The 14,123-nt window shown below is 43.7% G+C and overlaps 1 protein-coding gene across 1 annotated transcript; it reads left to right on the top strand.

The window, feature by feature from the left end:
- Positions 1 to 48: 48 nt before the first annotated feature.
- Positions 49 to 8,393, top strand: LOC136303161 (OX-2 membrane glycoprotein-like). The gene is given in 6 exon segments (XM_066206851.1): positions 49 to 69; positions 351 to 410; positions 413 to 479; positions 1,951 to 2,283; positions 7,212 to 7,523; positions 8,062 to 8,393. Coding segments are annotated over 6 exon segments (1,125 nt in total).
- The last annotated feature ends 5,730 nt before the right edge of the window (positions 8,394 to 14,123 follow it).

Here is a 14,123-nt window from a genome sequence, read left to right as displayed (position 1 = left end):
TGTGTCATCTGAGTTACAGGCAGGAACATTTGCACTACTCATTGCAGCATGGCTTTTCCTGGAGCTCAGGTAAAGGCCAAGGTGGCCTTTCCTCCTGCAATCCACAGGCACAGGGGGCTGAGCCAGTTTTGAAATCTGTGCTTGTATTTGGGTGCTTATGAAAACCCAGCCTTATGGACAGAGTACTTGTGAAAAACCCAGTACCCCTGACTGCTTAGCAGCACAGCTGGGAAAAGCTGTGACTTTCTGGCTTTGACATTGGTTGTCATGTCCCCTAAAATTCAGTTGTGTCATAAAGGCAGGAGGTTTACTGCTATTTACTGTATTTGCATGGTGGGGAACGTCCCAAGACCGAAGCAAAGTCTATAAAAAAGGGGAAGTGGCACTCAGTGGATCACTCACTCGTCTCACTGAGCACACAGATAAGATGATGATGGTCACTTGTCTGCTCCTCTCCAGCATTTGGACCGCTGCTCCAGGTAACTCCCTTGTCTGGGTGTCTGTGTCATTGTCCTAACAGTGTTAGGGACCTCAGTGGCCGTGCAAGCCTCCTTCTGTGCTGCTGGGTGCTGCAGTCCCCACCTTGCACCCTCCTGGGGCAAGCCCAATGGTGACAGGGCATGTGTGGCACTGTACTACTTACCTGAGGCTCAGGAGTGTCACTGCTGGCAGCATTGACAGCATCCACTTCTTAGTTTACCACCAGTGCATTTATAAATTCCAGAGACATGTATAAATTTATTGCAATGGGGCAAATTATAAAGCAGGCAAACCATGCTTGTAGGTATCTGCTCAGGCCATCAAAAGCATGGGTGTATTACACTGGGTTTGTATTTAAAAATCATATAGAAAAGGCTGAATTAGTTTCAAACTAGCTTCCATGATCATGGTTTGTAGTCTGCCTATGGCACTGCTGAGATCTGGAAAACAAAGTGACTGGCACAGCTTGACAACTGGCTTCTTGGTCTTTGATGGTAATCCACCTGGCCATGGTCACAGCCATAATCTCAGAGCACTTTGTTGAGTGGGTTAGCCTAGTGTACCTCTGGGCGCTGCAGACAGCCTCACCCTTCTCTGCAAAGATATTTCCCTTTCTTGTAAATTGGATTATGTTTTCAGTGCTGCATTACTGATATCTCCCTTCCCATGCTGATATGCACAAATAAACTTTGAAAACTATTATGCCAAGAGAACTGTGGAGCTGAGCTGTCAGCTTCACCTTGCCTGTACCCTTAACAATTTATTTCATGTCTGTGAATTGGAAGAGGAGACTGATTGTTTTCTTCTTTTTCCTGAAGACTTTCAATACCACGGCATTTATGCTGTGAAAGTTTTCTGCCTGTGGGCCTTCAGTAGGGTCCCTTCTGCAGCTGTTTCTCAGCAGCAGCATGACTTCAATACTGAGATAAGAGGACAGATGTAGTTTGCCTCCTACCTTGCTTTTTTCTTCTGGTTTTCTGATCTTTGCCAGTCTCTGACAAGTGTGAATACATGATGTATAGTGAGACACATAATAATTTATAGCAGTTTTACTGATTTGCTTCACCCCATGCCCCAGGAGGGCTAAGAGGGTGGTATTGGGCCAACAGGTGTTTGGTCATCAGCATGGCTGAAAGTTTAGGGAATCTCTCCATGGGTGGCCATGGGATAGCAGCCCTAGCAGACAAATCAGTGACTCCCAGCACCAGAACTGCCTTTCTAAGTGGTGCTCTCTGCAGCACAGGTATCAGACTGGCAAGATGCTTGGTGTGAGAGGTGGCAGGTCCAGTGAAACTCTCTGGGTAGTTCTTTAAAGCTGCATTTTCAATTTTTCCCTGGATGGAGGGATAGAGAAATCCTCCAGAGTTGCTCTGCTTGGAAATGAGGGTGAGGGGCTGCAGGGACCTCTGCTGGGATTGGGCTGCAGAAGAGTGTGAGAAATGCTGAGTGTGGTACCTGCTTCTTCCCCAGCCTCTGTGCAGGTGAACAGAAAGGTCCAGTCAGTCCAGGCAGGAGGAAACATCACTTTTTCATGCCGGTCAGCCACAAAAGAAGATGTAATACAGGTGACCTGGCAGAAGGAGACGGATGGGGCTGAAGACAACATAGCAACCTACAGTGTGATGAATGGCCAAAAGATAGCCAAGGCCTATGTCAGCCACATGAGCTTTGCCCACAGCGAGTTACAAGCCTCAGCCATCTCCCTTCATGGAGTTACCCTCCAAGATGAAGGATGCTACAAATGCATCTTCAACACATTTCCCTCGGGGGCTGTCACCGGCAGGATGTGTCTCAAGGTTTATGGTAAGGCACTGTAACTGTGTTGGGGCACTCAGCGGAGGACCAAGTCATTTTTCCTGTGAAACCTTCCCTAACATTGCTACACTGATGTGGGAAAAATGGTTCTTCTTGGGTCTCTCCCTCTCTGGTTTTACCTCTGATGGGAAACCAGTCTTCCACAGTTCTTTAATTTTCTTCCCTTTAAGTCAGCAATAGCGAGATTCAAGTCTGATGGCTAAACCATGACTTTCTCCAAGTTTCCCTGGTCCTGTGCTGTGCTGACAGCTCCTGGCTACGAACCCTGCACTCCTCTGCTTCCTCTAAACTGCTGCTCTCACCTCCTAATCCTGGAAATCAGACAATTTTTAACTTGCTCTGCATTTGGTTGTAAAGTATTCAAAAGGCAAAGAGGCCCATGCATGACCAGAATAGCTGGAAGCTAATTTTGAAGCTGGAGTGAAAATAACAGTAGTTGGGCTGGGGTCAGGAAAAGGATGAAAAAAAAAAAAAAAAAGAAAAGCTGAAACACTGTGCAGCTTGTGGGATTTGACACATGAATATCTTGAGCAAGTCAGCATCAACTACCTTAAAGAAGAAAGTTGAAACAAATCATAAATCAAGATGGCAATATTTGTCACCTCCATATGAAATCATCAACTAGCAAGTGCAACCTGAAAGAAAGACAAATAGATTAACTCGAAATAAGACTGACAAACTGATTATCTTTTGAGGAAAGCTGCTGGGTTTTGTCCAGCTGAGAAAGCTGAGACATTAAACATGCTCTGAGGACACCCTGTTGGCTCCTGGCTTTCTCATGAATGATACTGCTGTGGGGGAACTGGCCAAGGATCATAATCTCATGTGGAGAGTCTGTCCTGTCACTGGTGATAGGACCCCTGCAGAGTATTTTGTTTATCCCTAGTACCTTCTGCTGACAAAGACACAGACACAACATATGTCCACACACATGTCTCTGGAGTCCTCTGTGTGGAGAAAGGAAGCTCCTAACCCATAGGGGAAAGGAGGTGGAAAATACAAAGGAAAACCAAGTCTAGAAGAAAAGTTCTTTTTCCTCTTTTTTGGGAAAACTAGGGCAGAAAAGAGAAATGAGGAGAAATTCATGCAGTATTTCATATATGAAGAGGAATGTTCCTAAAGAAATCCAGTTCTGAGTCATTCAGAGGGTAAACCCCGATTATACATTACAGGAAAAACTTGGAAGTGCCTTGCAGAGGGATCCCTTCTGAGGGATCCCCTCTCTGATTCTTTTTAATCATGTAAAACTAAACACAGAGATTTTTTTTGGTTTTGGGGAAATTCCTTCCCAAATTCAACAACCTTTTGGCTATGGTTCATCCTTCACCAGAGCACTACTTCTAAGAAAAAAGGATGTTTTTCTGCTGAGACACACACTCATGGAAGCATCTCTTCCTGCATCTCAGATGAAAACACATCAACTGAGAAGGGTTCAACTTCTCTTGTAGGCTCATAGGCCACTGCCAGAGGCTGCCTCACTGAGGTCATGGTGGCTTTCCTGTAATGTGTTGTATTAAACCAGCCCTGGAGGGTCACCATGAACAAATGGAGCTTTTGGCACTCTGACAGAAGGTTTTAGTTCATACATGGTTATTTCATTGAAGCTAATTTATACAACGCTACTTAGAAGCCATAGTCCTGCTCGTTATTCCCCGGCTCCTAATGATGGGAACAACCTGTCTGAGCAAGCCCAGAGGGTGCCCCATGAGGGAAAGTGAAGCCAGCAGGAATCTCCCGAGGCTCAGAGGTTCAGGGCAAGGTGAGCAAATCAGGGTCACCAGCTCAAAATGAAACACTGCCATGTCTTTGCCCTGAAGAGGGGACAGCCAGGGAGTTTACAAGCTGGTAATTGTCCGATTACAGCAACCTTTGCCAGCGCGGCTGCCCCGGGACAGGACAGGCACCATCACCACGTGATGAGGGGAAGTGAAACCACGTAAGAACTGGATACAACACTGTGAAAAAAGAAATAGGTGTGACTGGAGGGATGTCAGACCTGCCTGGCTGAGAACAGCAAACCCAGGAAGAAGCAGAAATGTCCTACCCTATAGCAAAAATCATTTTGAAACAGAATAGTTTCAAGGAAGGTTGGTGGGACTCTTTTGAACAGTCCGCTGCCTTTCCCCCTTCATTTTACTTTGGAAATATTTTGCCAACCTTCATTGTCAAAGAGGATGAGGATAAGAATGAAATCTAGGATGAGGATTGAGGGAGAGGTATGGAGAGAGGGGGATGTGCTACATGAGGATAGGCAAGACTTGTTGAAGTAACAAAATTCCCTGGGCATTTGCTGTGCTGTCTTTGGAGACTGCCTGCCTTCACTGCAGATGGCACCATTTGCCTGGAAGTCTTGAGCATAGTTGGAAAAATGCCATCACAATTTCTTAGACAGGAAGACCAAGGCATGGTGCTGCTGGTGAACACCCATATGGTTTGAAAATTTTTCTGTCATCATGAGGCATACTGCCATTCCTACAATCTTTTATCATTCTCTGTAACACCACTGCTAAGCCTTTAAACATAAAAAGCATATCATGACCTGATGGTCTCCCTCTAATTATAAAAAGCCATTACAGAAGGTCCCTTTTTCATGTATTTGGGAATGCTGACAGAGCTCAAATTTGGGAACAATATCTGCGATACTGATCTGCCAGACAGACTAAAGCAAGTACTGACACAACATCTCAGGCAGACTTTTTCACTGGAAACAATATTTTAATGAAAGGCAAAAGAAGCAGTTAAGTGTATGCATCAAACATGAACAGCCAGCACATACTAGCAAACAGTATAGCAGGATTTTAGTAAAAAAGCAAGCACTTACAGATTTTGACAGTGCATCTATTACAGACATTTGTTAGAGAGAAGCTCAGCCCTACAGGATCATTATTCCTTGGAGTCCATTGTGAGAAGAGAGAACTGCTTAGTCAGAGGAAGCGCAGGTGCAGAGTGCATGTGTTTCTGGCAAGACGCTCAGAAATTTTTCTCATTCTCTCTGGTAACATCTGTGACTTCTCCCTTTGAATTATTTTGCATCCTAATATTTGTAGTTAATGCTGTGGGTGGATATGTTATTTTGTGCATCATGTGAGTGAAAGAAGAAGTTCATAGACCATTTATTAATCAAAACATAAATTGTTAGGGGCACTAGTCTTTTCATATCTGGGAGATTTTGAGAAGTTCCAACTGAAATCCCCCTACACAATTTCCTTGTTTTTCTCAGAGGTTTCAGCAACTCTGCGGGGGTTGAGTTTTTGTCTATGGTTGATGCAAAAAGTGAGAAATACAAGTGTATTTTTTCCAGGCTTGCACAGCCATAGTAAGTAAATGAGGTCAGGCTTGTAAAAAAATCAAACAACAAACAAAAAGCAGCAAAATTATTGGTATACAAAGTCTTGCTTCCACTCTCTATTAATTTTGGCTTGGGAGACACAGACAACCTTTTGAGGTGCATCTGGAATTATACCAGGAGGTTATAGGTGCCATTATGCATCTGGTACACACCTTTCCCCCATTTTGTAGTTTTCTACACCTCACAGGCAAATCTTTGTTACCTCACAAAAGGAAAAATCATTGGTTTTCCTAAGAATGTAAAGAAGTTTTGTTTGCTTGTTTAAAAGCAGGATTGCTAAATGACAGTAGTATGTTCTAGTGTTGTGACAAAAATTAATTTCAGCTTAAATACTGCATTTACTGCTGTTATTTTTCTTATGTAAGTAGAAATATATACATGGAGTTCTACTAAGTATAGCAGTGGATACTTTTTTAATCAGAGGGCATTCGTGTTAATTCAGACTTGATTGAAACTAGAATTGCCACTGCACTTAAATGCTTAAATAAAGCAATATTCTCAGAATTAGAGACCTAGAAGTAGAGTGTGGTTTAGACCCCTATTCCATCAGCACATGCACTGAAGTAGAAGCCAGGCTGGTGAGCTGCCATGCAGAAACCCATGGATTGCACACCCAAATGGAACTACATGCCTTTATGCCTGTGCAAACTGACCTTATCAAACTGAGCAGAGGCTTGAACTAGACCATCTCCTGAAGTCCCTTCTGACCTAAATTATGTAATGATTTTATGCCAAAGGATAAATAGGCCATTTTTCACATGGGACATGCCTTATGTGCTCAGATCTCACCTGGAGTTCTATCCAGGTTGAAACCGACTTCGTGAACTTCTCCCCTTTATCTATTCCTTGCAAATACAGTTTGTGTAAACAGGAATCAACAAGTAGGCTTCATGTGAGTAAGCATGAATGATGCCTTCCAGAGTAAAATTAAATGTGACAGCATCCACAAATCTTCTGGAGTGAGAGTGTTCAGAAGAAGTGATCTTTCTTGATGGTTTTGAGGGATACTGTGATGCACTCAAAATGCATTTACAAGAGGAAACAAAGTTATACAAGCACAAACTTTCCACAGGTGAAATCCGATGATGTAACCTCATACAAATTCACTATTACTGTCTTGCATAAAAAGATGCATGTAGTCTTTTCATTTGCAACTCAACACACTTCCAACATCAGTAAAGCTAATCCTGCAGGTAATTTTAAAGGAAAATAATTCTAACTCGTTTAAGCAGTTCAGCTCTTTCAGAAAGAAAAGGACATATGAATTCACAGTTTCACTACCTTCTGCTTTTAACTCAGCCATAATCACCACTTCTCAGTTGGAGTGCTGCTGCTAGTAACAGATCTGAAACAGATGCTTCTAACCTCTTGCCTTTTCTTTCCTCTAACTCTCCACTTCCAGACTGCTGTCTGATCACTTTCATGTTTATTTGTCACTGCTGGGTCTTTGGGAAGAGGGAGCTAAGATTTGATATCAAGCTTTTCCTCCAAGATAACTCTAAATACAAATGCTCTTTGCTCACACACAAGCAGAAACTAATGGACTCTGTCATTTTGTTGTTTACAGCCATCTCAGACCCCAAAGTGGAAACTAAGCTTATACCCAGTCGAGACAAAGCCCAGGACTCTGAGAAAATGGTGGGGATGAGCTGCTCTGCAACAGGGAAACCAGCTCCAAAAATAACCTGGCACCTTCCCAGCATCCTGCAGCAGAAACCAAGGGAGTACCACATAAAGTTCAGCAACCAGACCATGACTGTCATCAGCAATTTTACCCACACCGACTCCAAAATCCTTCAGGAGTATCCCATCACCTGTGTGATCCAACACCCTTCTCTAAATGTGACCCTGGTCCTGCCCACAGACAGCCTGGAGCAGGGTCAGTATGTAACTCTGCTCCTGCTCTGGAGTGGGGCGGAAAATGGGAAACACCTTCTGGGGCAGATCAGAAAATTCCTCAGAGGGTTGGGAGCAGGTGAGGAAGGCACCTGGAAGAGCAGCTGTGGCTGGGCTTGGGAGGGATGGGGGAGGAGCCGTGGAACATCCAGATGCCCTGGCCAATGGCATTAATGTCTCATTGCTCCTCAGGTTCCCTTACCCATCATGATGCGCCCCAGCCTCCTGGTCTCTGAGAAGGACTATTTGTGACAGGGTTCCCTGTCACAGGACATGACAAACCGAGACATGCCAGTGTTGGGTAGCTCAGAGGGGCTGGGTTCTGCAGGCCTGACCTTAACATCAGACCCCAAGCATGGGTCTGCTGGCAGCACTGCTTTTGTGCCTCATGCTGGAATGTGCTCCCGGTTCCCCTATCCACCCTATTTCACCACAGTGAATGGCCAAGGGATGCTTGAAATGGGGTTTGAGTTGTTTTTTTGCTTCATGCACAAACTGAGTACCTGCTGCTTTCCCCACAGGTCCAGACAGCAGCATGGCACCGGCCATTGCCATTGCAATGGGGGTCCTGGTGCCCCTGATCTCCCTTCTCCTTCTCACCTGCCTTCTCTACCACTGCCTCAGGCACCTACGTGACCCAGAGAGAAACCCAACCTGGCCATGCTGGGTAGGTCTGCCTTTCCTCAGGATGCCACAAAATTCACCCCCACGGGTCTTGGGGCTCAATACCATGACCTGGCTCTGCCCAGCCACACCAGGGCTGCCTGCACACTGCCCAAGCCAGGCTGAACCTGGGCTGGAGAGGGACACAGGAATGAGCCCCCAGCCAGACAGCTGGGAAGGGGAAACCTGATTCTGCATAGCCAGCCTACAGATGCCAAAGAGTGCTGACAGCTAGAAGACATTCACTGTGCCAATGACAAGGCATGCTGCGTTGGAAGCATCCCTCTATTACTATATTTATGCACAAAATAGTTGTGTAAGCAGTGGCCAGACCCTAGCACTGGTCTTCTGCAGCTGCTAAAATAATATCCCTCAGCACAGCAATACAGCTCACAAAGGCAGCAGTTTTGAGGATGGGTCTCAAACAAAATGTAGTCTTAGAGGAAAACCATGTCTCTGTGAGGGAAGCCCAGGGTGCCATGCTGGGGCACAGGCTGGGGCACTGTTGGTTGTCCACCAAAGCTATCCTAGTGCAGGGGGTGAAGGATACAAGCTTGACATGGGGGTAGACTGAGTGAAGTGGCATCATTTCAGAAAATCACAGTCCACTTTTGTCAAGGCTCCTCATCCCCCTTGCAGTATATGCCTAGCATGTGCACCCTTGGTTTTGGTGAAAATTTTGGAGAAAAAGAAGCAGTGGAGGAAATGCAACACATCTTCCATGGGTGCTATACTCTAGGTCCAGGCTGAATACTGCTGGTGGGATTGCAAGGGGAAAACTTTAGTCTCCCCTCACAGAGAGATGCAAGGACTCACTTGGCAATACAAATACCCAGGATCTTTACCCTCACACTTAAAACATCCATATATTTTGAAGAAATAAAGACAACAACCTCTCTTTCATCAGGTACTTCCTGCCTGCACCAAAGCCAAGAAATGTAGGCAGTATGGAGCTGCAGGCAGGTGGGGTCCTGTGGTGTCCCCCAGCCTCGGTGCACCATTGAACACCTGAGAAACAGCCCAACCTACACATGCAAGAGAGAAACTCTTAAAATGGCACCTCAAGCTTCCAAGCAAACCTCCTGTGACTTCCTCCAAGAGAAATATAAAAAGGGACAATTTATAATAGATATTTATTTATTTTATTACACTATAATATTCTGTTTTGTAAGAAAAAAATGTAAAGTATTTATTTGAAACTCAGGCTGGCCATGTGGATCCATTTAGTGGAACTCATCCTTTGTATTTTTGGGGGTTTTAACAATGTTTATTACTCTTTGATATTTTAACATTGTAAACTCAAAAGTTGATGGGGAATTGTCTGGAACAAGGCAGAATTTTGTAAGGCTACTGACTTGGAAAGTGTTGCTGACGGACCAAAGGAGCCCCCCGCCAGGAGCTGGGCTGCAGAAAACCTGTGGAACAGCTCAGCACACTGCTCTGAACTTCAGGTGTTGAACTTACTCCCCAAAGGGCACAAAAGACTTTCCCTAGAGGCCAAGACTGCAGCCAGCCTGAGCTTATAACCCAGGTGCCAGGAGCAACAGGCTTCAAGCCAGGAGTCATGAGCCAAGTCCAATTTCCAGCAACCTTTCCTGGAAAGCAGTGTGAAAGGCACAGAGGTGTTTCCTTCTTCCCTCTTTGTCAGGGGTTTCAAAACCTCCCTTCTTAATGTCCCTGATATATCAGAGCTGCCTTGTGTTTCCTGGCATCCCACCCATCTGCAGGAGGAAGCTGGGCAATAAAAGGGCAGTTACAGGGTTAGGTTTTCCACTGCCTTTTGTTTGTGTCCTGGTGTAGTGGCAGGTGAGTGCAGTGGGAAGCAGGAGGCTGGTGGGTGTGAGGTGGTGGGTGCTTTGTTTATTTCCATATGGGCAGATAAGTACCAGTGCAGGGCAAGGAGTGTTCCCTATTCTGACAATGCTTTGCTTCTAAGCAGTGGGTCAGAGCTGAGCTGTAATCTCCTGTAATTCCCTGAATTGCACCATACGCTCATGAGGTCTTGTAGACTTAGGGGAGGAGAAATGAGCCCACCTGGCTCATGCTGGCCTTGTGGGAAGCCACCAGTGCAGGCTGCTTCCTCTCCTTCTGGCTTCCCGGAGCAAATGCACGTAATCTGTTTTTTCCTTGTCCATGTATTTCCCACATGAATCACTAAGTTGTAGTCAAAAAGCCAAGTGAACTAAAATGAAAGCAAATGAGTGACTTGAGAATGACTAAACTTGGTCTTTGCTGTAAGATACTTCTTTTAGCCGCCCCCAACACCTAGAAATAGCACAGTTGGTGAGTGAGAGGAAAGGGGAACTGGCTGCAGCTGTTAGAATTGGGGTTTTTTTCTCTGTAGCCCCCTAATTTTCAAAGGAGGAAGTAATGATTTGTCCAAACTTTTCCACCATTGCTCTTTTATTTCTTCCTTTATGAGGGAAGAGACCAGGGGAGAAGCAGGTTTTCCCCTGGGTTTGTGGAGGGCAGGAATGGGGTGAAGAGCCTCTGGCATCCTCCTTGAGCAGGCTATGTGGCCTCAGCCCTTGCCATCCTGCAGAGTCCACGCTTGCAATTTAGAGCAGCTTATTTGAGTTTTAACATTAGGTTTCTGCTTGTGTTTAGACTAAGGTTTTGTTGGTTTTGTGGTTTGGTTGTTTGTTTGGGTTTTTAGTTTTTTTTAATTTAAAAAATATAACACCAAATCTCGTGAAGAAACAGGGAGTTTGCACATGGGTGAAGAAAAGGATTTCCTGAGGGAAGAGAGAAAGGCACAATGCCAGTGAGAAATCCATTCAAACCCAAGAAAATCACAATGATTGTCTATTATTGTTTTCTACAAGTGGATCACCTGGAGTGTGGGAAAGCAGGGCTTGTAGTCACAAAAGTATCTGTTTGTATGTGGGTTTGTAGTTTCTTTTACTTTTTAGCCGAATGTACACATTTTTAAAGCTTTTAGAGGTTTATGCTTACAAGCATGATAAGTCCAGCAGTTGAGTGAGGGATGCAATGGCTTAACAGGTAAAATTCTGTACAAGATTTATTTTTTCATTCATGATATCGGAATGAGAACATAACATCCAGTCACAGAACACTTAAAACCAATACATGTACTTACCTTCATGTTATATAAAGCCATCCACTAAGATGCAGTGCCATAAAATGCTGTGTGCTACTGTTGTGGTGTTTGGCTTCATGTAGCAATGAAATGAAGGCAAGAATACAGACTATGGATAATTAACTGGCTGACAGCTATGGGGGGGGGGGGGGGAAGCATATGAAATAGATACAAACCATCTTTTGTGGAATAAACAAAAGCATGACTGAGAAGGTTTAACTATGAATGATGAACATCCTAACCGCTGTTAACGACATTTCTTTGTGATTAGTTTGTGTTTGTCTGTCCAGTTACTTCTGTTAACAATTTGTAAGAATTCCTTGGAAGTTATATTTCAAATGGGTTTATACAGATATCTACTATTTCTTTTAATAAATGTGTGATTTTTAATAAATGCATGAGTTTGATCCCCAACACCTTTTATCTGCTGTCGCCCTGCATGGCTGTAGGTAGAGGCAGTAGGTGAGGTTGGTGTGGAACTTGAAATGAGAAATAGAAATAAAACTGGTATGATATTTAGGTGAAATAGACGGCTCTATTTTTCTGCTCCAATACAAGTAATATGAATTAACTTTATAACAGATTAACTTTTTAAGTAAATGGAAGCAGACCACATTTTCAAAATAAATTCTACAGGAATGTTCTGAGCTACTACTGCCACCACAAAAAAGGGGGGGAAAGAAAAAAAAAAGCCTAGGATTTCTGCTTGTTTTGAGGCTGGGCAGTTTTCAGTCTCACCCAACTCTGCGTTTGGCTACTTTGTGTCACTGCATTTTGTTCAGCCTAGGGACAAGTGGTGTTGATGCAGGGTATAATTTCTCCTAACTGATGGGAAAAGGGCAAGCGGGAATGCCACCTTCCTGCTTGCCTCTCGGATAAAACTGGTTCTGGGCAATGTGTCTCTCTTTATAAAGCAAATATAGCCTGCATGTCTCAGCTTTGGGATCCTTTGACCCTGACGTTAGCTGGTTTGGGTGAAGATTTTAATTTATGTAAGAAATGTCCTTTCAAATAGTTGAATATAAAATAAAATGAAGGTTCTTCAGGCTACACAAAATGTCCCTGCTTCTGTTTTGGCATGCCAGGCTATTTCAGAGGTGTATTGTGATGGTATTTTTCTCTGCCTAGATACTGGATTCCTGGTTCTAAGAGAGCAGTAATATGCAAGCAAATTGGCCCCAACAGCTCTGGCTGAAGATGCGACTTTGAAATGTAGCTGAAAAGTTTGTCTTAGATATTTTACAGCTGCTGGCTGAAATAGGAAGAATATTTTTCTTCTGAAACCAGTGCTGGCAGAGGCATGGGACTAAATTTGCACAGTGAAAAGGAACTTTGTTTTGGTGATAGACCTTTGAAAGCATCATTCATCAATTCTCTGTTGCATGACCCTGGGGAAATGATTCATCTGAATACCACACTGTAGTGGTTTGAAAGCAAAACAAATGAGAGGCTCCAAGTCAGAGATACAATTTAATAGAAGAAAAAAAAAAAAAAAGAAAGTAAAATAAAATAGATGCAATAATACAAAAGACCACTGACAGAATCAGAATACAACCTGAGCGGAGTGATGGAAGCAGTCCAGATGAGGTGGTCTTCCAAAGCAGTGATCCTGTAGAAAGGTCTGGTAGCTCAGGTCCTCTGGGAATCCAGTGGGTAAGCGCCCCTCTGGTGTTCAGAGTCTCAGCTTATATCCAGGCTGGAATGCTTGGTTCCTCCCTCTGGACGGAGCATCTCACAATGGGATGGTGAGTCATGTGATAAGGCCTGATGGGCCCATTTACAGGAGGTAGTCCAGGAGGGGGTTATCTGTCAGCTGTGTAGCAAAGGTGCTGATGGCCCATTAACAGAAGATAAGTCAGAGTGGGGGAGGCAGGGAGCACTGCCTCACCTGGTTTCAACAGTTCATGAAGATGGTGATAGAATATACTTCAACCCAGAACACACACCAGTAAATTTTCTTATGAAATCAGACATGGAAGAAAATATAGCCTATTGTTTTTCATTCAGTTTTCAGCACTGAGCCCCTGGAAATCAGCTGAAACAAGAGAATTGCACTAATCGATTGCATTTTGTCTTTTATAAATGAGAATATCAAGCCAGGCAGATACAAATCAAGTGTAATTTTGTTTTCACTCTCAGTACACCAGAAATTGCTCATGTTTTTGGAAGCCATACAAAGGGCCTTCTCATATCTCTGCTGCTTTCATCTTTGGACATAGAAAGCTATGCGTGAAAGTGTTATAAAAATTGTTATAAATATATATTAGAGGGTTGGCTTTCCGCAAGATGTGTGTTATATGAGTAATAATGTTGTGGTAAGGATATAAGTTTTTCTTTTATTTCTGCTATTAGTAAAGAGAACTAAGCATATTGGTATTAGCTGATATAGTATGCTTGAACTGTCTGTTTGGTCAAGATAACATCCAGTGAACATGTAAAGAAAACTCTGCTATTTGCTTAAACTGTCTGTTTGGTCGAGACAACATCCAGTAAACATGCAAAAAGGGACTCTGCAATTGATATACCAACTACCAAGCATCTATCATCTGAAGAAAGCATAGACCAAAGCCCAAACTAGAGGTGATAACGAAGACACGGGCAAAAAACACGCATGCTCTAAAAAAGCAAACCCAAAGAGAGGCCATGCAAAACAGTTCCTAAAATATAGAAACTAGTTTATAGAAAAATATGAATATTCAACAGACTGATGCAATAGAAAGAGTATTGAAAGTATGACGTTAATATAGCAGAGTGTGTACTTGGCTGAGTGCCAAGTGACCCGGCTGGCCGTATTTTGCTTTTTTAATCTCCCTTGTCTTA

The sequence above is a fragment of the Chamaea fasciata genome, unplaced genomic scaffold, assembly GCF_029207755.1.
Source record: "Chamaea fasciata isolate MVZ Bird 193981 ecotype frontalis unplaced genomic scaffold, bChaFas1.0.hap1 SCAF_2, whole genome shotgun sequence".
NCBI lineage: Eukaryota > Metazoa > Chordata > Aves > Passeriformes > Sylviidae > Chamaea > Chamaea fasciata.
Note: the sequence above shows the minus strand (reverse complement) of the source record. Positions and strands in the feature narration are given on the sequence as shown.